At 37.4% G+C, this 24,366-nt stretch overlaps 4 protein-coding genes and 4 non-coding genes across 11 annotated transcripts; 5 read left to right on the top strand and 3 right to left on the bottom strand.

Moving 5' to 3' along the window:
• The first annotated feature begins 147 nt into the window (after positions 1-147).
• On the top strand, positions 148-219 carry TRNAE-CUC (transfer RNA glutamic acid (anticodon CUC)). The gene has a single exon. It is a non-coding gene; the product is annotated as a tRNA-Glu (tRNA).
• A 415-nt stretch (positions 220-634) lies between these two features.
• Positions 635-5,046, top strand: Snr1 (SWI/SNF related, matrix associated, actin dependent regulator of chromatin, subfamily b, member 1). The gene is made up of 5 exons (XM_022839781.2): positions 635-843; positions 1,275-1,380; positions 2,163-2,301; positions 3,321-3,461; positions 3,881-5,046. Exons 1-5 carry the CDS (start codon positions 769-771, stop codon positions 4,542-4,544), a joined length of 1,125 nt encoding a protein of 374 aa, XP_022695516.1. The 5' UTR covers positions 635-768; the 3' UTR covers positions 4,545-5,046.
• A 973-nt stretch (positions 5,047-6,019) lies between these two features.
• On the bottom strand, positions 6,020-12,101 carry LOC111264186 (transmembrane protein 243). 3 transcript variants are annotated; one of them, XM_086970509.1, is made up of 4 exons: positions 12,023-12,101; positions 10,753-11,386; positions 7,585-7,701; positions 6,020-7,236 (listed from the first exon to the last, which is right to left on the bottom strand). In XM_086970509.1, exons 2-4 carry the CDS (start codon positions 10,876-10,878, stop codon positions 7,090-7,092), a joined length of 390 nt encoding a protein of 129 aa, XP_086826635.1. In that variant the 5' UTR covers positions 10,879-11,386; positions 12,023-12,101; the 3' UTR covers positions 6,020-7,089. The 3 variants fall into 3 exon arrangements, with proteins under 3 accessions (XP_086826635.1, XP_022695625.1, XP_022695701.1); XM_022839890.2 differs by lacking the exon at positions 12,023-12,101 and adding an exon at positions 11,655-11,895; XM_022839966.2 differs by lacking the exon at positions 12,023-12,101 and having other exon boundaries at positions 7,600-7,701.
• Positions 12,098-15,648, top strand: LOC111264288 (U7 snRNA-associated Sm-like protein LSm10). 2 transcript variants are annotated; one of them, XM_022840087.2, is made up of 3 exons: positions 12,098-12,371; positions 13,615-13,710; positions 14,011-15,648. In XM_022840087.2, the coding sequence occupies exons 1-3, from the start codon at positions 12,232-12,234 to the stop codon at positions 14,012-14,014; spliced, it is 240 nt and encodes a 79-aa protein (XP_022695822.1). In that variant the 5' UTR covers positions 12,098-12,231; the 3' UTR covers positions 14,015-15,648. The 2 variants fall into 2 exon arrangements, with proteins under 2 accessions (XP_022695822.1, XP_022695902.1); XM_022840167.2 differs by having other exon boundaries at positions 12,099-12,371; positions 13,615-15,648.
• TRNAS-GCU (transfer RNA serine (anticodon GCU)) lies at positions 12,939-13,020 on the top strand. Its single transcript has one exon. It is a non-coding gene; the product is annotated as a tRNA-Ser (tRNA).
• A 389-nt stretch (positions 15,649-16,037) lies between the features above and the next one.
• TRNAM-CAU (transfer RNA methionine (anticodon CAU)) lies at positions 16,038-16,109 on the top strand. The gene has a single exon. It is a non-coding gene; the product is annotated as a tRNA-Met (tRNA).
• A 1,170-nt stretch (positions 16,110-17,279) lies between these two features.
• On the bottom strand, positions 17,280-24,139 carry LOC111264387 (citramalyl-CoA lyase, mitochondrial). The gene is made up of 6 exons (XM_022840294.1): positions 23,764-24,139; positions 21,771-21,959; positions 21,295-21,496; positions 18,421-18,534; positions 18,094-18,289; positions 17,280-17,707 (listed from the first exon to the last, which is right to left on the bottom strand). The coding sequence occupies exons 1-6, from the start codon at positions 23,977-23,979 to the stop codon at positions 17,575-17,577; spliced, it is 1,050 nt and encodes a 349-aa protein (XP_022696029.1). The 5' UTR covers positions 23,980-24,139; the 3' UTR covers positions 17,280-17,574.
• TRNAT-UGU (transfer RNA threonine (anticodon UGU)) lies at positions 18,712-18,784 on the bottom strand. The gene has a single exon. It is a non-coding gene; the product is annotated as a tRNA-Thr (tRNA).
• Positions 24,140-24,366: the final 227 nt, after the last annotated feature.

Below are 24,366 nucleotides of genomic sequence, written 5' to 3' on the forward strand. Positions count from 1 at the left end.
TATCTTACTTAAATTGGCTACGTTTATCCGTTGTAATTACGTTTGTGCTGTTTTGCATGCTGTACAAAATGTTCGGTATGAAGCTGCAAACCTGTGAGTACTGAACATCGTAATCGACTTGCTAGTGCAACGCAAGTGAATCAACAATCCGGCATGGTCTAGTGGTTAGGATACGCGGCTCTCACCCGCGAGGCCCGGGTTCGATTCCCGGTGTCGGAAGTTTTTTATAGTTAGCCCTAGTTTTTTAGGAACAATTATTGTGTAATTTTAAGAAATTTCTAATTGATACGTGAACGCATGTATGTCAGAAGGCTTTAAAGTAATTTCTTTTTGTAAGTATACGGGTATCAATAGATAAAACCGCTATTCCTCTTAGCTTATCCATAATAAACGCTACGGTACATGAATGTGCGTCTCAAGAAGCACTGGCTGTGACAATGGTCGTGTCTATAAATCCTCAGATTTTCGTGATAACGCCCAATAATCTGTGATAAAGTAGTTGAATACAGAAGTAGATCCCTTTTGGGATGAAATAAGTTTGTCGTACATATTACGTACGAGCTTCAAAACGGGCGCGCCAAATTTCAAATTAGAGAGCACTTTCTGCTGGCTGTTGGCTTTAGCGCTCCGGGCGCCATTATTTACATATTCGAGACGCTCGCGGCCGGTTGTTGCTTGGAAATAGTGGTAAACAACTTTATTGTGTTTGCAAAGGTTTCGTAAAGATTTTTGGTTCGTCGGCGAGTCACGTTCGAGAAAACTGCAGTGATGAGGACGTTCGGAGACCGTCCTGTCTCCTTTCAGCTAGAAGATGGCGGAGACTATTATTACATAGGCACTGAAGTGAGTATGATTTTTGATTAGACTGCACTAATATTTGAAGTGGCAATTTTGCAAGATATTCTTCTTGCAAAATGATCGAAAAGGCTTGCTGCTCGATGATAGCAGGTTTAAAAGCGGAATTAAAACGTTCAATAAGACCCCTCAGTGGCTCTATCTGAAGGTTGCACAGACGATGAGACGTGTAAAAGTAGCGGAAGGTACATCCTTCACGGAATGGATATCTTAAAGCAGGATTAGCTGAAGATTTGTAATACATTTGCGATGCAAGACAGTAGACCGATAGGAATGTTTTATAATTTCTAGTTTAATAATTTTATAATGTTTTGTAATTGATTATGTCGGGTATTATAGTTTCTTTTCTACAGGTTATGGGATATTTATTATGACATGATTAACATAATCATATATCATCTTCGGTTTCATTTTTACAGGTGGGCAATTATTTACGACTTTTCAGGGGAACATTGTACAAAAAGTATCCGTCACTATGGCGTCGTGCAGTGACCGTCGACGAACGGAAGAAAATCTCTCAAATGGGTATGTATTATTGCGCGTTGATTAACTGTTTGTCCACTAGTAATATTTTTTATTTTGTTTACTTGTGCAATTGCAAGCAGCTGCGTCGTCGGATGAACGTACTGCCTAGTACCTAGAGAGTGAAGTTGAATTTGTTTTCGGATGAGGTATAGAAATCAAACGTGGTTTCACAGATGGATTTTTGTATCACTGAAAGCAGCGTGTCGATTCAGTTTCTATTATTACCAATTTCGTGTTAGCCATTAATGTATGCTTTGCTAATCTTTACGAACAACCGTCTATTTGTTCGGCTTAAAAATCTGTTTGCGCATAAATTTTTCATCGTAATCATCGAAAGATAACTTTGAATCTGTTATGGTATCTTCACATTCAAATAAACAAGTAATAATTTCAGAATTCGACAACGACGATTTCACTAAGCAACAGATATTTGTTCTAGTAGTTATCTTTCCTTTTGATAAAACCGGCCTGTCCATGTGCAAACACGCTTGCTAACATTCGATGATGTTTTGCCGTTCTGTATGTAGCATAGCCGCTCCATTAGTTTAAGCGTTTATTAATCTTGTGACACCCGCAGACAAGTATTTAACAATTTAAGAAGAAGTAATAGAGCAGTTAGAGTGATAAGAACTGCTTTAATTGAAAAAAAATGTGTACTAAGCCTGCCTTGTGTAATCATTTTTTTAATTATATTTGGCACGCAAAGGTAAATGTGCAGTGGTAGCAGAGACTGCTGGTGCACATATGTGAATACTAATGCGGGACGCTGTGTTATTTCGCAGAAAATATGAGTCAGCACTCAGCCGCTAATTTCATTTCACTGCTGAAAAAGTCTGAAGTTGATGATTTAATAGATGGAAATGAAGAGAAATATCGCGCTGCTCCTGTTCAGGAAAATAATTTCGAAGGCGGAGGCCATGGGTAAGGTTTCTAAAGTGGTGCTTATTCTTTTTAATCGTGCTTCTCTCTATCTAGTGTGTAGGAGGTACGGTTTTGCCATCTTCTTTATTTGCAATAAATAGGAATAATGATGAAGTCCGGTTTGAGTTGTTCGTATGTTTTTACTTTTATGTGATGATAGTAAATTATATCTTTGAAGAACGAAGATTATATTCGAGCGGGAAATGTCGCCGTTGTCTCTTGATCTGTTATTTGCTATTGGCAGTGCCGTTGCTATTATCACTAGCGGTTGCGAGAACGGCACAGATAGATTTGCTGTTGTGTTCTATACTGTCGTGACGCACCCACTTTCTTTTAGGCCGCATCGTTCTCAGTGACATTTAGCGCCGCGATTACGGCAATTCAATTATTATTTATCTATTTCATGAGCTCCAGGATAAGTGTTTGACTTTCAAGGTTATTCACTGGCCGGTAGACCGAACTGATAAGGAAAACCTCTAAGCGTATACTTCTCTTGTGCACGCTCACTATTTGCTTTCATCGGGGGCGATTAGCAGTGGCGTGATCACATCGAAATTGACGATTGATTTTGAGGTGCGGTTTCACATGTAAGCTGTGTAGTGCGAGCTTTATTGGCAAGTAGCGTTTACTGGATAAAACAAAGGAAAGATAAAAATGCTTACTTAAACCTGGAAACAATGGAATATGTTTTCGAACATCTCATATTTAAGACGTATGTTGACAGTGAATTTAATCAAAATGTTAAGCCAGTAGACGGTGGTTTAGTAGAACCCGTTACTTTATTAGTTCGACTTTACAAAGCAAGTGTAGCACGCGTGTGTTCCCATAAGATTCGTGTGATGACAGCTGGCATTAACTACTGACTTTTAATAGCATCAGTCAGTGGAAGTTTCACACGTGCACTCATGTTCTTGAAAATGATTTTGCGTCTATTCTTTAAGTCTTACGTACAATTATAGAAAAATATTGGCTCACTGTATTTCAAACGAGAAAACTTAATTTTTTGGTGCGCATTTTAGTGCTAAGAATGCAAAGGCTCGGCCATCATTTATGCCGGCTGCCCCGAATAACGCACATCACCTTGACGCTGTGCCATGTTCAACGCCGATCAACCGGAACCGTTTGCAACATTCAAAGAAGAACAAAAGCTTTCCCATGCTGTAAGTGTTGTAGGAACTAATAATCCCGAATCGTCCGAAAGTCCTTTTTCGGACTGAATAATACACACATTTATCATTCAGTTCGCGTAGCGACAACACACATAAGTCCTTGTTTAGCTAGAAACAGAAAAAAACAGTATATGTGTTCAACAATTTGTTACAAAGTTTGTTAATGAACAAAGTTCATTAACATAGTGACGGTAAAAATTGGCCACGCCTAAATCTTATTTAGTACTATACCCAAGATAATGCGGAGCAACATTTTTGGTTACACTAATAAACATGCAAATGTACCTACACACATTTAGAAATACTATAGATCAAAGAAAAAATGCTATATATCTTCTACATATGTAACTGAGATAATGGGGCGTCATTAAATCAACTTATGAATAGCGTGGATGTTTCGGCTGTTGTAGTTACGACGATCTTGACCCGGCTATGCTGCACGAGAGTGCCGCTCTCCCTGAGTGCCTGGTACCAATCCGTCTAGACATGGAGATTGAAGGTAGCAAACTCCGCGACACGTTTACGTGGAACCGTCACGAAGCGCACATCTCTCCGGAACAATTTGCCGAACTTCTTTGTGATGACCTCGATCTTCCGCCACTTCTCTTCGTTCCCCAGATTGCTGCATCGATGCGGCAGCAAATCGAAGCATTTCCTAGCGAGCCAAGCCTACTTGACGAACAAACAGATCAGAGGGTTCTTATCAAGCTCAACATACACGTCGGCAACATCTCTCTTGTTGATCAGTTCGAGTGGGACATGAGTGAACGAGCGAACTCGCCTGAAGAGTTCGCTACCAAGCTTTGTTCCGATCTCGGATTGGGCGGTGAATTTGTGACAGCTATCGCTTATTCTATCCGCGGCCAATTGGCTTGGCATCAACGAACGTATGCCTTCTCCGAAGCCCCGTTGGCGCAGCTCGAGATGCCCTTCAGAGCTCAAAGTGAGGCTGAACAGTGGTGTCCATTCCTGGAGACGCTAACTGACCAGGAGATGGAGAAGAAGATTCGCGACCAGGACAGAAATACTCGGCGAATGCGACGGCTTGCCAACACCCATCCTGGCGCATGGTAAATCTTGGATCAATCGTCTATATGGATATGGCAATTACTTACATACTCGCCATGTCCGTTAGAACAGTAATTCAGACTTATTCTTAATATGGTTTGGATTTGTATAGTTACCTGATCTATGTTGAGAACACACCGGTGTGTTTTTGTTTGGCTTACGGAAGATAACTGACGCCATAAATATTCCTGATACCAACTAGGTTATTTATCTTTAGCAAAATTTGTTTATGATGAATGTCCGCCTGATACCCCTATGTACAAGGTTGTTCAAAGGAACGTTGCGTGGTGCCAAGATGAAGAGGACACGGTGTATCATAATCATTACCTTCCATTATTATAGTGTTACTACGTTTTATCAAGTCATTTTTCCATTGATACATGCAAACAGTTAACAAATCTCATCTATTATAAGTGGCTATAAATAATAATGTATTCAATTTACTTCAAGAGAGACATAATAAAGCACGCTTAACAGGTCATTTTGTCTTACTACTGAATACTTACAATTCTATCGTGTTCTTGCACTTTCTTGCGTATAGGATTTACACTCTTTTCAGCATTCTGACTACGATATGGATAATGTTTTAGGTAGTTTTATATGCGCTATTCCTAAACAGCAAAAAGTGAAGTATCCAGTACACAATATTTTAATTGGGTCTTGACCGTGCCACAAGTGCTATTACTTCTTGTGAAGTTATAGGTTAAAAGAATTTTGAGCCCCCGAAGAGCCTGCTTTCTTAATTTTAAAAATAGGTAGGATAGTAACAAACTTCTACTAACGAGACGCTGTGTTCGATAAGTAGACTATTTATACAAGTAATGTTTTAGCTCCAAGGTGGCTTACAAATTCCACTACTAAGTTCTACTTTTTCTCCATGCTAGCTTAATTTTGCCTACTTAGGGACACGCGAGGTGGTCCAAACTTTACGTTGAGCGTTAATGCACTTTGTTTTGTGCTAAGAAGGGCCGCTAGCCGTCTAAAGAAATGTCTATTGGTAGTACCGGACGTGGAATCCGAGTAACTTACCAAATTTAGATTTCAAAATCTTACCCAGTGGCTGATCTTTTATAACGGATACACATGTACTTTTTTTTGTTTGTTTACAAAGCGGCAGCTTTAGTAAGTTCATACTACTAATCAAACCATCCCGATTTATCGATATCCTTCGCTAAGTATGAAGGATTTGGCTTAAGATATGGTTCTTGATTTCGGTTATTTCGTAGACTAAAACCATAATCAACTATAACTGCAAACATTATTGCAGAGGACTGCGAGTGTTACTACCATCACTATAAGTAGAAGGAAAAACTACGACTACTGAAATCACATTTGCCGAGTAACACCTAATGCAAGCAATATTCACTATAAAATAATACGATCTTTCCCTAAGTAGACTATGCTCAAATTATTTTTGAAGTGATGACCAGTTTTTAATTAAATATAAAACAATATTGCCAAAAAATGAAGACAAATATTAATCACTATTATTTCTTGACTTCTATTGATAAAAGTTTATGCATTACTTTTTGATTATATTCAGCAAAAACCCTCTTTTCTTACTTTTTATATTAAACTTTACAAAAACATAAACAAATTAGTCGCTTAAATCGGTTAAGTTAAACGGTAAAATAGAATTTTGTACAGGAATGGGGTACACTTATGTGCAGGTTTTGGTCAGAATTCACAGGTGCAGGTGGCCGGCTAACCTGTGTGCTTTGTTTATTATTAAAGTTAAAAAATTAATTATCGTCTACGCATTTCACTCCGTTGTGCTCAGTGTCTGATAAAAATAATAACTGCGGTATAGAATAGTGGTACTAATAACTGTTTGTACGTTTTTTAACTCGTCTGCAAACTGCAAATATGCGCAGTAAGAAAATTTGTAGCTACTCACTCCCTTCTATATATATAAATCTTACTCGATTTTATCAAGGCATAGTACGTATATGCCTTCAGAATACACATTATCATAAGCTGTAAACAGTAATGTATATATTGATACTCTATCAATAGCTACTGTATTGGTAGCTTGTGTGATTTTCATCATCGCACCTCGACGTATACAGTTGTAGCCTGCGGAACTTGAAAGCAAGGTTCATATCGTTACAATGACTGGGCGAACACAGCTTGAAGCTCGCGGATAAAAAGATTTTACGATATCTAAGCATCTATTCGTCGTTTATAGATTAAAGAAATTTTTTAGAACTTTGGAACGAGTTTTCGCCGGAATCTCAACAAGTTTTACGATCCTATAATGAAACGTGAAATGCCGCAAATCAAAAACAACGTCTTCGAAACCAAAATATCATTCTTTCTATTACCGATATATGTTTAACAAGCGTTTTTGCTTTCTCTTTGAATCAATACACTGCCGAAACTTGGCCGTTGAGACTGATCGATAAAGACGAACATGCGCTGCGGCTAAAGGACCCAAAACAAAATCGGCGAATGTTCTACCCTCGATGTTCTCATTTTGGCTTGGGTAGCACAGATTGACATAGATTGGACAGCTATCTCTGTAACTGCATTAGTTATACCCAGGCCACCGTCAAGAAGATAAAGTCTTGATCAGGTTCGAGGGCTGTTGGGTAGAGTAGGAGATGCCAGATATGCACAAGAGGATAATCACAGCCGTGTTGCCATAGATGTACGTTCGGAATTTGGGGTCTACGTCACCCTGACGGTACCAATGGATCTAAAATAGAAAAAGCAACGATACAAACTACACAACTTAAAACTGGTTCTGATTTCTTAATTTCAACCCGTTAAACAACTGTCGAGATAACAAGTCTTTCATGTTTTTGAGTAGAGCAGAAGTATAGCGTAGTATAGAGGTATATTCCTACTGAATCTTGTTCTTATGTCAATGAGATCATTTAGATTTATATCACACTGCTTTACAATAATCTGATATCGTGTAGTACCAGTCTATTGTAATAAATTTTTGGAGAAAATTATTGCTTTGGTAGAAGATAACAAGTTTAAATAAAACGGCACGACGTCGTATAATGTCTCCGAAAATACACTACATTATCGTAAGTACCATTCGGAGGCGTACCAGTATGCAATGCGAAAAGCACATAAAAATAAGCACGAATGAGAAATATACATGACGACCATCAGGAGGAATGTTGTAGAAGAATGCCAAACACAGTGTTACCTGAAAGCAAATACCGAAACAACAGAAAAATAATATAATTTGCTTTGGCGTATATTTAAATATGGAACGATTAGCTGTTGTGAAAGTTTCGTTTTTCTGCATGAAGCTGTTATTTGTCAAATTCACAGGGGCAAGAAAGTATTTACACCGATCTATTAGTAAAACAGCTTCTTTGAACATTTTAAAATTCGTTCGATGGATCTTCCGCTGATCGAATGAAAACAAATTTGATCGAAAACCCGTACCAAAAGTGGACGTCGCATGGAATGGTTCGTGTTGTATTTAAAGTGGGATCATATTTCGAAGCTTTACAACTCTGCAGCAGTTAAACAGCTTTGAGAAACCGCAAATGTGCGTTTTGTTAAATACATTCGTATAATTGGGGAAAACCTATCTACGAATTGTGCATGAAACAAATTTCGCGGTTCGACTATGATTGAATGGGAGATAATAATGATCCTCTCCAATAATTGAATGCATCTAAAATGCAGCGGAGATCAGTAACAGAATCATGTTACTAGTTATGAAGGCAATATGTAGAGTCTTAGAGCTTGCGACACTAGCTTTACGTTTTAAAGATAATAAATACGAGAGATTTCAAACAGAAATAAATGTCGTGTTCCGTAGATTGCTTGAGTAACTTGACAAACACGCGCTTTCTTCTGATATTATATAAGTGATAGTCCAATACTTGAGTGATCAGCGTATTGAGAATCAATAGTAAGCTTTACACGAATGTCTGTTACCGCTCCACATTGCCTAAACTAAATCCTAATCTTAAAACTGTAATCCTTAATAATTCACTTCGTTCATTATAGGATAACAGTTCTGCGAGGCTTTTCATGGCTTGTTCGGATTCTCACGGGAGGCTGATTAATTACGGTTTATACGCCTGGCCTCGACAAAGTGTACCCGAGAAGTTTTATCAACACTGCAACATAAGATGATAAGGAAAATATTGCCAGTATCCGCTGTTAACAATTATTTTTACAGTTTTGTCGGAAGAAGCTATATTGAGTAAAGTATATACTGGGTGGAATATTTATAACTTTTCGTTTTACCACAGAAGTCATTGCAATAAGAATGATCATCTCGGTATTTTCAGGCTAGTCTGTGCCTATTCGAGGCGACTGGAGGTAGCAGGACAAACCTATTTTGTTAGTTTACTGTAATATCATGACAAAAGGTTAGCCTCACATTATACGTAATTTTCGTACGTAACACAAGATACGTAAATTTGATTATAGGGTTTTGCATTGCTAAATCAGCTTAATTATAACATTCAACGATACAAGTCAACGATAACACTAAGAAAATAAAATAGCACTCCTCGAATTACCAGTGGGGTTTATCGGCAGCATAAGCATGAAAACAGAAAGCAATCAAGGTATCTATTATAGCCAGTAGGACGAGTATGATAAAAAGATTTGAAAGAAAGATAATAACCTACATCGAATATATTAAATGTCAGAGCTGCATGAAATTGAGTAACAAATATTATGCGCATATTGTATTTTTGGGTAGCAACTACGTAAAACATGCTCACTGTTGTTTAGAACGTCTTTTTAGGGTATGCTGTATAGGACCTATTTTTGATGACTGCATTACACTAAGAACTTTTAAAAATCAGCAAAAATCAATAAATATGTAACAGTGTGTGGTACGGGAGATGTAAACAACGTTTAAGTAAGACGAATAATTTTATTATTCACCATGTATGAAAATGAAACGTGAAAGGTGCTTTTAAATTACCATGAATATGATTCAACTTATGTATGAACTAGTAAGATCTGACAAATACTGACAGATCCTACGGTAACGACGATGCATGTATGCAATTTTGACACTGTACGTTGATTCAATTATTGTTAGACGTTTATATGGAACTAATTCGTCAAACATAGAGATTAGTGTGTTACAAATATAACGACGGGGCCGTGGTTTGATTTTTCGTTGGTTCGTGTCTCACTACTCTGACTTGTGAAGTTCAACATACCATTTTTTAATAAGACGTCAACACGATTCGAGTTCATTGGTAAAGTGCATGCTCGAAAGGTGACAACATGCAGTTAACGGCAATGAATTCTCGCTGCTCGTATCGGCTCATGTATTTTGAATTTTTCTTGTGTCTTGCATGAATGACTTATAAAACATAACTTACTATGGTTATCTATAGCTAGTTGATTTTTTTGTAGTTTATTTTAAGAAAGGATTGCATGATGTCTACCTTTTTCTATTGTTCAAAGCAAACGATGCTTAGTCATAGATCAAATAGGTACCTTGATGATCTTGGTATGAAGATAGAGAATATTTATGTTGCCGTTATGCTATATAATCTGGGTTAGTGATTATAATTAGAAAACGACGTAAGTTACAATCACAATTTTTTTTGGACTTTGTCTAATCTTTTTGAATACGATCCGACTACAGAATAAAAGCCATTACCTAACATAGCAATGCGTTGTTGTTGAGTTGTTATTCCCACGGAAACAATGATAAAAGCAAAACATGACATCTAGTTACAATCTCAAATAATATAGAAGCAAAACGCCAAATTTGTAACAGTCATATCCGTTAATCCTGATAGCCCTGGCTATGAAACATAAAATAAGTTAATAATTGCCTACCATGTTTGTTTCGCAAGCACAGCAATTATGCAGCTAATTACTATGACCATTATAACTTAGTCACTCGTGCAAAAGCATTGAAAAACGTGATTTTTATATACTACCTATTGTTAATATAAGTGAATAATACAACAAGTAAATAATGCGAGATATATATTCTAGTTCTGTCTTTCTCAGTAACGTCTCTAGAAGCCAAGCGCACTTCCGTTATTTCATTATTGCCAATTACCCACAAATGCAGTCGACAAATTGTTTTTAAACAAAATTTTATCCATATGGGGTTGTTAAGAGAGCCCATTTTGAATACAGATAATAATCAATCGTACATACGCTTACTCGCTCATTAGATAACAAGCTTTTTGCAGTAATCTCTGTTTTATCAAAACTTAAATAAAAAGCAACAAAACTTGCTGTCAGTACTTACAAAGACGAGGCCTGATGTGACACCGGCGAGTGTATAATGAAAATAGCGCTCTCTACGACTAGAATCGTTAAATAAGGGCATACTTGGCCCTTCGAACAGAGGGGTAATTTCTGACCCTGTGGCCATCACAAAGACCTTAGCTTCGTGACGCTCCCTTCGCTAACGTCACGGGTCCCTCTACACTGCGGGTTGCACCACTGCCTGTTGTCGTTTTCTACTCTTCTTACGTAATGAGTGTTTTTAAAAATTTCGTAGGCACTTGAGTGACGTCGTCACAGTCATATCACTGAATTCTCGCTATGTAAAAAGTTGCAACCATTTTTAATTGTTGTAAAGATGGGGAAGTAGTTCCTAATCGAGCGAAGCACAAATCATGTCCTAAGTCTTTGTCACGATGTTGACAGAACTGATTCTTCACTGATCTCCTCCATGTACTTGTGACTGTCGATCCCAATAGCTTATTGAAGAATTGTACATTGCGCCAGCATCGTCACCGACTACCGATTGTACTCTATATTTACTACACCATGAAGGCAAACGATTTCGAACAGCGGAACAATAGATCAGCTGACTGTCGCCTCTCCAGTTGATAGACTCACTGGATTGAACACCAGAGCCGCGGTGGTCGATATGGCTTGCCAGCGAAAGTGACATAGATGAACGAACGCAATATTAACTGTTAATTCTATCCTTGACAATTTACCAGTCCTAATTGACTGCAATTCCATTTGTGATGGCAGAAGTAGCAATATAATGCAAATATACAGCAAACAAGTAGATAAGCGTATACGCGCGTGAATGTGTATGTTCACGCGGTTGAAGCCGTTTTCAGAAACGGAAATGCACATCACAAGCGAACAATGAAACTGAGCTTTGATAACGTCGTTAATGCAGAAACGTACCTCCACTTAACTCTGCGTATGAAAGGTTCAAATAAATACTATTTATGTATTCAGTTGAACAAGTTAACATCTCTGTTTTGAATCTGTTATTCTCGAATTGTAATACTGTTATATGAGCGAGAAAATTTCGCACGACAGATAATAGACGGCGGCCCCACATACGGCAGACGCGATTTTCTACAGGATCAGCCCCCCATACTCGTTTACTGAACGGCCGTATTTTTCGCGGATTAGTCCGCGTAAGTTTACTACAATAACAACTACTGAGAGAAAGCACCCGTTACTCCAGTTAATGGACAACTAAGTAAGGGACGCCGGCTCCCGCTTTTCATGAAAACAATTGAGTTTCGAATGCCGTCGATTGTTACCTCTGCTGCCACCAAAACAACAGCGTTTCACCACAGAACAACAACAACAGCAGTAACAACAACGGCTATACAACAGTACGACTCGGAAACAAATATGGCGACGTCCACATTACACGTATTTAAAGCGGGCTTGCTTTGAAGCTAGATAGTGAAGTTGCAGGGTTAAAAACTACTGCCAATAACAATCCTTTAGCAGAGGCTACGACAACATGTCTCTACGAAGTGGTAGAGATAAAGCGACAGCTGTCAAAACGCTCTTATGCTTAGTGCAGGCTTTGGAAGGCCGGGCAACAACGGTGGAATTGCAAAATGAGATCACGGTTCAGGGTACGATTTGCGATGTGGATGGGTAAGTGGCACACACTTTTCTTATACATGGCGCGCATTTTGATTTCCAACAACAAATAAAAGTCCACCGAACTCCACAAAAGTCCATAGAGTCATATTGCACATTTTCCTCAAACTTTTAACTTGCGGTGTGAGGACTTGGTTAAAGCCTTAATGAAAGAAACACATGTTGAGGTGAATTCCTTATAGAAATGTGTGGCATAGATGGTGTTCTGCTGCTGCCTTGTATGGACTCGCTGTGAAAAGTAACACTTCATTTTATTAAATTTGTTTCGTTACCCTTCCTATTATATTTTTTTTTGCAGCAGGCGCATTGTTTAGCGGTCGTATTTTTTGAGGTTAACTAAGAAAACATCAGTTAAGAAGAATTCATCTGTTGAAACTATAGGGTTCATAATTTACTTTAAAAGCTTGCCAATAGATGCTCCACAGACAGACCGTCAGAATAAACCATTTTCATATTGTGTCGTTTTAGAGTTAGTGCTCAAATCATTTGGATTGAAATTTTCCAATTGAAGTTTCACGAACATTCAATGGCGCGCTTAGTTGGTCCTCCAGTAGGCGTCGTGACGAGGTGGCCGAGAGGTTAAGGCGTTGGACTGCTAATCCAATGGGCTCTGCCCGCGTGGGTTCGAATCCCATCCTCGTCGAAATGAATTTTTGGAAGGTTTAGATAGTTATTGTGTTAACATTATTGGGTTAACGATTATTAATCTCATAACATGAGGGACCTAAAACCAGCAATGGTAAATTTGGGTTGAAAAGTTTAGTGAATGTTATGTAAATTTTTTTTCGTGTTTATTCATGTGTGTTTAATGTGTAATTCAATAAAGAATGTATAATGCTGCTCAACCCGGCCGTAGGCGTTGTTAGCAACAGATATTTAAGAGATGTTAGCTTCGAACAATTTTCATAACATTTATTTGTATATGTTAAACTCTGCATTAAGAATCAATAAGCTATAACCAATGGTTTATGTACAAGCAAATCTCGTTTACCGACTGACTTAATTTTCTTTGAGATACGTGCTACAATTAAGACATAATAAGTGCAATGGTAAATTACATGTCATTTATGGTTTAAGTGCCATGTATGAAATACTTAAAACGCATAAAAAATAAAGTCAGCTCATATAATTCTGTTGTTACAATAGATTTGCTCACATCCAGTGAGATAAACTTTTCGAATTCCAAAAACTGGATGCTCTGAATATTATTAACCCAACCTTTTTCGGCGCTTTGCAGCCGAATGAACGTACAAATGGTGGACGCGACTATCACACTAATTAATGGATTCCAGCGGACGTTTCCCTATTTTTATATCCGCGGTCGTAACGTGCGGTACGTTCATATCCCGTGTGACATAAACATCATGGCAACTATTGAAGAACGTGTTAAAAGCGCGCAGAGAATCGTACCTTTAAATCAACAGCGGAACGAGCTTCAGATTCTCATAACACGTAGAAAGAGGGAGCAACTCCAACGACAGGCTGCTAATAGGAGCCGCCGGCAAACTTAACATAATTATTGAATAGCGCAATAAATGCGTAAATATTATCAGGCTGTATTGGACTGGGCTGTATATATTCAGCTTTTATCTATATATGACAAAATAAACGTTTGTCTTTAACCTTCTTGCAGGTAGTATACCAAGTAAACGTAATAATGTATATATTGAGGTAACCGGCGGTGCAATTTGTCATAGAGGGTCACTTCGTTGCAGTCTGCTCTGATATTCGCAAGAAAAAAAGAAATTTTTACTAGTGAAGCCAATTATAAACGTTCGTCTTTAATATATTTTCTTAGGCCTCTTAGTATTGACAGCTCCCGCACATCTGATGTAAATCAAACTGATAAATATCATAAATTATTTGTGTAAATATTCTCAACTGACATTTCCTTGCGTGTATACGGAAATCATGAACTATTTAGTTGTCAATGGAAATGGAGAAATAACTTTTAAACCTAAGTTAGTTGTAAAAGGCACAGGGCTACACTGTTTGTTAGCGTTTGAAATCGCTCTGGTAAATTCGAAAGCTAAACAATTTAACAAAATCGACCGGTAAAAATATGTAACAGCAGCGGTTTATTCGTCGTCGACAATATCTCTTTGACTAGTCTTTTGCAATTAATTTTTAGACCTTTCGTTCACTCAGTCATGCACTACAGAGTGTACCAGCAACTAAATGTAAAAAATACAAAATCACTTTTGACAAGCATGGGTTTTATGAAAAAGTGACAATTGTCGTTTTCTTTTTAATATTGCGGTAGGCGCATCAATGGTGACGGACACTTCAATTATCGCTGGAAACTGCGTACAACCACTTATTCTTTTTCTAAGTTGATAAACGGTCATTTTAGTTTAGTTAGGTGATTTGGTGTATGTACGTGAAGATATCTTAGGGTATGCCCTTCTCGATCGCGCCGTTCCCACAAATTCTAAGCGTCTACGATTTGCAACGAGGAGCCTTTGCTTCAAACGAAACTTACCTGAAGTAACTGACCTGAAGGCGTTTCGGACCAAATAGATCTTATGAGAGAATTCTTTATTTTGCTCAAAGATATTTTATTAATCAGATCTAACAGATCAACTTTTGTGTCCATGGCGCCGTCGATCAAGTGGTGCCACGCTCTATCACGTTATCCATGGTATTTACCTTTTCGTAGAGTACAAATCGAAGGTAGCAGATTAGCAGAATAGTAGTTGTTAGATAATAGTCTACGAATTTCTTTACTTTAGCATCCTCAAAAAAATTTGTCTAACTTTGATGATATACGCCCTGTGCCTAAAATCATCGTAAGCTATCTCAGGAGTGTCCGCCTTCATTGTTTACAACGTAGCCAAAAGCAGTGCGCCAAATTTCTAAAATAATATTTATGCTTTTCTAATAAGGTGCTAAGTTGTTTCAATCGAGGCTTTCTCTTATGTATTTCTCGTTAGTGTGTTGAAAGCTTTCATAACCATTTCGAAAGCCGCAGAGGGCCTGGCAGCCGAGTACACAGCCAACCGTGTGCAATGTCAAATATCATACGCCTACTGTGAAGAGTTTCGATTATGGCAGCCGCATTTGCCCGACTTAGTCGTGGCCATGCTGTAATTTTACTGTCGACAGAAAAAGCTTTGTCTCAGTAGGCTGGATCATAAGGAGAAACCTTTCACTGAAGTTATTTTTGACTCAGCTGGCGTACTTTGATGTAGTAGATCTGTTTTTATCGCTCGTTCGGCGGCTAATGACAATTATAAAATAAAATGTATCCTTTGATACGCTTTGCAGTACACACGATTCTTAGTTTTTAGTTTTACTTGCGGATAGAAGCTGTAATATTTATATTGGATGACATGTCTTACTAGAACATTTAATTGTCGGCGGCTTACTGTTCGAATCGAAAATTACTAAAAGTTGACATGACGTTCACGTTACTTAGAAGTGAAAAGAGCAGTAATCTAAAACTGCACATATTCTTAATTTTTGTATGAAAACTCCATCATGACTATACACAAACGAATGAATACTCCAAACGGCTATATGCAAATTTAACCGTCAACGCTTAGGCAGATTGAGATTGGAACTTGTATTAAGCAACAGCGACAGAACGAATATTCCCGTAGTGCCGCCTGCCCTTGGCTGTCCTGACAGATCAGAGATGTAAAGAGGCGAAAACAGTGTAGCAGAGTGGCGCAGTGGAAGCGTGCTGGGCCCATAACCCAGAGGTCCGTGGATCGAAACCACGTTCTGCTATAATGTTTTTCTTTTTCTAAGTTCGAAAACGTGCTTTTTTTTCAATCGCACACTGCACACAATGGAGAATACAACTTATAAACATCAAAGATGAGATTTAGGCAGATACAACAAAGCTAAGAAAATCTGAATTATTACTTATTTAATTGGTGTTTATTGTGTATTCATATCTGCGAAAATACAACTGAGTAATATGTAAGAAAGGATTATGTTTTAATATAGGTATTGCAGTATAACACCTGCGGAGTGTCTCGTATTGCAAATACTCACTAAGTGTCCTTATTAAGAAGGACCGTCAAGTATTACGTTTGTTTGTATATATTTATTACACCTATTTCTATCCATGAACTGTTTATATGAGATGCGCATAAAAATAATTAATTAGGCTGGTTGGGCCCAACACTAACAATCAGTAAGGTGAAAGCAAACTCATGCCAGCTGAACTCGTCTCTCATCTAGCGAGGAAACTCCGCCATGTTGAAATTGATGCTGCTCACTCAGTATACATTATAGCATGGGTTTTTTCTGACAGTTTTAACGCAGGAGCTAGTTGTTATCTGAAATCATATGCAGTATTCATTAGGATAATGATTTCAGCAAAGATAATTTTATTGAAAAGTAGCGACTGTCTCGGTTTGTTGGAGATACAGGGCAACGCAACGTGCAGTGTGGCGTGGTCTAGTCGCTAGGACACCAGAGTTACACGCACGAAGGCGGAGTTCGATATCTCATGGTGGTGATTTTCTCGGTAATTTTTAAACTCCAGTTTTCCTTCATAATCGAGCGTTGTCAATTTCTTATCGCTGGTCATTAGCAAAACGATATTTAGGTTTCCAAAAACAAAGAAAAGATCGTCGAAGTTATATCATGAACGTTTCATGAAGTTCTCTGTTTCCTCAAATAGATGGTTCTCTATGAGTAAGGGGAAGACTGATTCAAATAACCACGAAATGCGATGAAGAGCTTACTGCTAGGCACTCAAAAATTTCATGGATTTAAAATCAAATAGAGTAAAGAATTGCACAAATTCATACGTAAACACTTTGAACAAATGAGCGATGCTCCTTTTAGGCTACAATATATTCTGTTAATAAGCTCTTCGCAGAAGCTCTTTCTTACATTTTCTATCAATATAATTCTGAAATGGCAGAAAGTTAATACACGAACAAGTGACATAACGACACGAATATTTATTCAGTAAAACCTTTTTTCAAATCATTCCTCACATTTACCTCCCCTCTAATAATATATAAATTGCCACACGAACTATTGTTGTTGACGCAATGGTTGCCGTCGCTGGTGCTATTGTACAGCAAGTTGTCTGCCTCAGTCACTTCGTTGAGAATTAGTAATATCTACAGCGCACACTGGAACATAGATTGGTGTTTTGTTTCATCTGCAGCTACTCGTTTGTACAATGGGTGATAACTACTCAAGCAGTAAAACATGTTCATCTCTATTATCGCTATTCCTTTACAACGTCATCGTTGTTCGGGTCAACTCTGTATTTTTTAGGCAACTCCTCGCCGCGGATTACGTAGTCGAATTCAAGAATGTTTTTCGCCTGAAGTATTGTTGGCATATCAATCATAGACCCTCTGAAAGTGAACATTTTGTTGTAAGATATTTTTACACACTTTTTGCCTGTTAATAATGATGATTTCTATTAAAAAGCCTGTACAAACTTATCAGTGACTACACTTCAATGACTACGACCCAATTTGAATTGATAAATATTATAGTATATGCAAGTTTTATTACAATAGTTGCACTTTTATTCGTTTGAATTTTGCAAACCCAACTATATTATATATATCTCTATTCCGGTCGAGGGCTCAGTGGATCATTAGCCTTTACTATCATTACATTATTGAAACTTTACACATAAAAGTAACACTGATTACTAAGTAAAATATTTTCCTTAGAGTAAAAAACACATTGAGAATTACTGCTGCTAATTGTTTGCTTTTGTTTTGCGACTTGCCTGAAATTGAACACTCCCTTTCCTGTCTCAGTGTGCTGCTTGAACTCCTTAATAAGGTCTTTGGCCCACTCAATTTTTTCCTTGGATGGAGAAAATGCCTCCTGAACAATAGGCACTTGCGATGGATGGATCACTTGTTTTCCCGTGAAGCCTAACTTTACGCCTTCTAGGGCCTGCTTACGTAGTCCTTCTGAATCTACATTACAGAAGTCAATACAATGCGACGCACACATAACATTGCAAAGAGTAGTGTTTCAAAAATAGCATCTAAATGCAACAGTTCATAAAATACATACAAAAGGAAATCTTTTTGTTAGGACAACGCACCCTTGTAATCAATGTAGACCATATCGATGGGTTGGACCTTAAACGCCCTGCACAATAGAACGATCTGCTGACGAGCCATCAGCACTTCCTGAGCGTCCTTGGTGCGCTGCGCGCCTGTAGAGGATGACAAAGAATATGAAAAGTTTGCTTTATTAAATCTGAACCAATATGTGAAAGTAGCATACATTCTACTAACTATCGAGGTAACATTAATGCAGAGACAATGTCGCAAGATATTCATGTCTATATTTACCATTCGGTACGTTTTTATAAAGTTGCATAAAACAGATCAGCCAACTGGGAGAATCGAACTCCCGACCCCTGGTTTACAAGACCAGTGCTCTAACCCCTAAGCTAAGCTGGCGACGCCATCCCTCCCCTCATTATGTGTTATAAACTAAGCGTTTAGGAAACTGTGCTGAACATCAAAGACACACGTAATGTATGATCATAAAAGTTCATTATCCTTATCATCACAATATGCATAAAAACTTTTTTAACTAAATAATTGGAGATACTATCACTAAAGGCAGTTATCTAAGCGGCGGCGTAACCAGCGCCTCCACGCGGACACCATGGCAACCGTCGAGATCCCGCTCTCCCCGGCCGACGCGTACGTCCAAAGCAGCGACGACGAAAATAACGATGACGGCAATAACAATACCGAAGTGGCGTTTTTTTTCGAAATTGATTGTAAGTACGCTTCTGTACCGTTTTTCAACTAATAGAAAGATTTTTGACAAAATTTTATAGGATGCCTCGTCAAGTGTCTTTTGCTTTTCTGATCATTCTGATACACAAGGCAACCGTTACAAATCAAATGAAGAGGTGAAATAAACCGTACAATAACGTCAAAGCAGCCAAAATATTCCGATCATTAGTATGTTCTCTATCAGGAAGTCTTTTTCGAAATTTCTGGTCGCAAAGTGGTTACATTCGGTTACTATATGCTAAAGAAACTTGAAATTATTTTTAGTATAAATTTGTTCTATAATTTTCTTTATAATGTGGTAGGTATTAAAAGGTTCTCCAACTGAAAATTGACACGTAATCCTAAACCTACTGTTCCTTTGTTGCTATATTATCTAAAAATTACAGATTAAATTTAATGGGCCTTATCGAAAGAGCAAAGAAAAGATCTATTTTGTAGTACCTTTATAGTACAAATTATTGAGTACTTAACTTGGACTCCTGTTTAGCTTAAATGTTCAAACAGTGTGTGAGACAAGCTCTAAGGTTAGTCTGCGTGTTCCAAAACACGTCTTGCTTTCTTTAAGAAATGAAGCAAGTTTCCACAATATCAAAGTCAGAAAATATTTGCGTAATTGATAATCAATCACTAATCAAAAAACTGTTTGAAGAAATGTTAATTATAATTTTAATTATAATAATAACTGATTGGTAGGTACTTTTACAAGTGGGGGAGGGGGGATATTCTTGCTTACAAATTTTTAATACTTCGGGCCCACAACTTCATGTTAATCGAATGGAACCATGTCCTAGCAGTCTGCAACATTTTCGGCATATTTGACCATAGGATAGATGAAATCAGTATGGTGCAGTTTTAAATACTTCTTCATTTGCAGTTATTCGCGCCATTATTCCAATGGCGTAATGATCATCAATGAAGCCTAGTTTTCTTGCATTGTTATTCGAAGTTATCTAGGCTATTATCACCGTTGTTCCTGCATTTTAAGGACAATAGCGGAAACTTCATTAAGAAATAACGGCTCTTATAATTGATCTGGGCGATTTTAATCACTTACTTCAGTAAACAGAATTTCGTAAAGAGTTGGTAATGTAAAATGACAAGTGAATTAGTTTGCAATAGGTATCTAGCTGACTCAGTCTCGCCATGTTTTCCTATTACAAAAAAAGTAACTTGAAAAATGAAGACGGTTAAATTACCATGACGAAATAAATTGTAGCAAGATTCGACACGAAACAAAATACCAAGTCTTTAAAAGGTTAGACAAAAGATAACTACTGAATATTATTTTTGAAAGAGACTGCTTGGAAGTTTACAGTTTGGGCAATCGAATAGTACTCATATTATAGAAAAATCGTACGTACTCTTTAGGCCAATTGAAAACCAACAATATCATGTTTCAATATAAATAGATATACATACTACAAATAACATGTCTTCCTCTACTTTGATTAAAGTTTAGGAGTGACTTTCCTGGTTGCCGACAAGATTTAACATTTGTGCGTTCGAACTATCTCTACCCAAACATTTGAGCTCTACGTTTGAGTAGAGTTAGTTCGAATTAATTGGTGCTAACTGAAAGTAGTCGTAAAAAAATGAAAAACTAAAGATGCATCATTTATCGCCATTATCGTTACTACCATGATGTGGTGGTTTCACAGCCGATAACCCACCACATAGCACTACAGTTCGTAAGTCACCCTCTTCTCTCTTCATAAACTATTCTAATTGAAATTTGCCGCATTAAATTGAGCAGGTTAGCTAGTAATTCCTGAGTGTTCAGTCAGGGACCTGCTATCCGTGAGACCGCTACAAATGAACCGTCAAAAAGTGTATTGTTGGAGTTCGGGCTACGAAATTTCATTTATATCGGTTTATAAGGTGCAGTTGAAGTTAACTTTAATAATGGATAGGATATTTGACGGGCAGATTTATATTTACATTATAACCTAACAGAAACCGATAAAGAAAGCAATTTCTTTAAATTATTTTTGGCTAACTGATTTACCCTTGGGAGATATATTTTCGTCATTGCGAAGAGTCACTTGACACGAACATATTGCTTAGGTAAGTTTAGATATGACGTTACTGACACAACTATACCACAGGTGTTATTAAAAAAAGAAACAGCAACTGGTATAACTAAACAGCGTAAATATACTAACCGATGTTTGCGGTAAAGTCATCCGAGCCAAACACAACTGCATCAATAACGCCACGGCTTATCTCCGAGAGTTCGGATGCATGTTGAAGGATGTCTTTAAGATAAATAAGTCCAATAGCTGATTCGATGTATAGGACAATATTGAGCATTTTACAAGAGTCCTCTTTTGTTTTTAGAAGTCGCTTGTTAACATGGTCCACCACCTAATGTTGAACAACAGGAAGAGATACACGAAAAATTAGAACCTAAAATAGATAAACTATTTAAATTACTAATATATCTTGTAAACATCCGCATAGTCCGATGTACTTTTACATATGCGTATAGCCTGACTATATACTAGCGATTATAGTATAAAAAAAAAACAAGAATCGTCAAGGCGTCTACAGGCTAACTGTGCAATATCTGTCCGGCACAAACATCCGGCATTCGACTTCACATATGCTACTGTTTTACTCATTACATGTGCTCTCTTACCCATGTGACATGTTCCACGCTTTCAACTTTTGGTAGATAAACTGAATGAGGAAGTTGTTTGGCTTGAAATATATGATCGAAATCTTTTTCTGCTAATCCTGAATCCACCGAGTTAATTCGCACGCCAACGTCCGCCCGGCCGAACTTGAACGAATCCAGTGCTTTCAATATAGTGTCGCGTGCTGTCTCCTAATGTATCAGAAAAAACACACATGACTAATTAGCTATCTTTCAACAAAATGCATTAGCAGTGATGTGGAAATTTAATAATGAGCTAGGGGATCGTATACGATTTATATTTGGTATTGTACTGCAAAGATTCGCTTGTCATGACACGTGAGTTAGCTCATTGTTTCAACACCCTATTTAACTTTAACCCTTTCAACGTAAAACGTGTATTCCTACACTGAGAAGATCCACTTCCATTATGTACTAGAAGATAAATACGAGCAAGAGCAATTCCATTAGAAGCGACAGAGCTAAGTAGCCAATTGAAATATCTATTCTTTTAGCAATAAAAAAACTTTTTCAATAGAGTACACGAAAAGTGCATCTAAAGATATCTATATTTTTGAAAAAGAAAAACCTTGTCATTCTATGAACTATTCTCTCTTAGGTGTCATAATCCACTTTACTATTATGTGTATATATTGCTGTGAAAGGCAAAGTCGATTCATGTTAAAGCTATCGCGAAAGTTTTAACGTAGAAAAAATTTGCCTATTCCATTGTGCTGGCCAAACAACAATACTTCATCACCAACCTCCAACAAATTTAGAACGACTAAATACTGCATTACGTAAGCAAAGGCTAGCACTTTTAAAAATGTTGCAAACATTTTTGGTAAAATATGTAATATTTAATGAGACGAACAAAAATGTAAAGATAAATAGAATCATGATGAGCGCTCGCATCAACATTATGTTAGTCAAGTAAAAAAAAAAGAAGTCTACATTTACGAACCACATAAATAAAGATTGTCGTACAGTGAGCATTAGCATCTTAACCACCAAAAACGATATGGTTTAATGATAGCATATGGAATGTAGGGTCTCATGAGGGTGTAAAATAAATGACGTACAGCTAGTATAATCCTGTCGCCATGACGGTTTAGTGGCGACACGTTTGATCACTAAACTTAAGAGAATATGAAGTGATTTAGATTAGAAATCGGGCGTTTATACATTGTGGGGGCAACCGTCCCAAGAAATTCTTAACAGCAGTACTGGACGTAAACCTTGAAACATTTATAGCTATAGTCTTTCGAGCGATATTTGTATACGATTTATGTTAAAATTTTTACATTTTGTAATTTGGGACGGCTTATGACAGCTTGATTAGAGCTTTTTAAATAATATAAAAAATCTTGATTTAAAATTCCACTAGAACATAACAGTCGTTTTTCATATTTTGGACAGCAAAACAGGTTAAAGCAGGTTTTTTCCTAAGAACATATATATAGAATACAAGTAAAAGGGATAGTTCAGTACTTCATCTTTTGTTCCATATAAATTATCGACTAAAATAAACGGTAAAGTTCTGTTACGACCGTAAACAACTTTAGATTTCGTTACCGGAATATTTATAATTTCATAACCCAACACAGCTACAACGTTCTTCTACAAGAAGTAAATTAGTTTCTTGTATACCTTGCAATTTGTCTTTCCCATTTAACCTAAAGCCATTGAATTTTCAATAATGGACTTTACATCTTATCGCTAAATAATACACTGTGAAGTTTCTAAACTGATTATTCAAAATGACAATTACTGGGATATCAACATGAATCTATTCGTTTCTTTTTAAAAATCTTCGACCTAGAACATTCCATAAAACACTAAATGAAGCAGAAGTGTCGACCCAGAAAACACTGGAGTAGTAAATAATGGCACTGTAGTTGACTTTGAACGACGCAAGTCATATAACAGCAAAAGAAAAGGCATAATTTTGTTCAACATTTCATGCACCTATGTGTATATTCAGTATTTCGGTTACCTTGGCAGTGGCAGCTACACCATCTTCACAATCAAGAATCAGCGCGTCGACATCAAGGCTTTGAACTTTTTCTATTTTCGATATGTCACTGCCAGGCACATAAAGGCAAGCACGTCGGGGGACAAACTTCTTGAAGTACGGTTCAATAGGACCGGAACTTTTCAAGCGAACCTGCCGTTGGACACGGGCAACGCTACGCGAGATCCTGGCGAACATGGCTTGCAACTACGCCGTGTACAACTAAGTGAGTTTGTTTCTGTCCTTTGATAAAAAGGCCACTATTTAAATTTTATTTATTATTTTTCCTGCTCTGTTTCACTTAGAAAGAAGTCCGTCTCTTATCGAACATCCCCGCGATAGCCATACACATGCGCGGATAGAATTTGTTGACCAGCGCAAAGTAGTATTTCGAAAAATTGCTTTAAACAAATATTATGTGCCGAATGGTAATCTCAAATTAGGTTAAAGGGCGTAGCTACTCCCATGTGGCATGAGGTGAAAATTTTATACCGAGTCAACCTGAATACGAAAAATTGATTTTAAAGCAATAGTTTGTGTTTGCTATGACTTCGAACCCAGCATCGATTTTCGAAATTATTTTCT

The sequence above is a fragment of the Varroa jacobsoni genome, unplaced genomic scaffold (assembly GCF_002532875.2).
Source record: "Varroa jacobsoni isolate VJ856 unplaced genomic scaffold, vjacob_1.0 scaffold_9, whole genome shotgun sequence".
Lineage (NCBI taxonomy): Eukaryota > Metazoa > Arthropoda > Arachnida > Mesostigmata > Varroidae > Varroa > Varroa jacobsoni.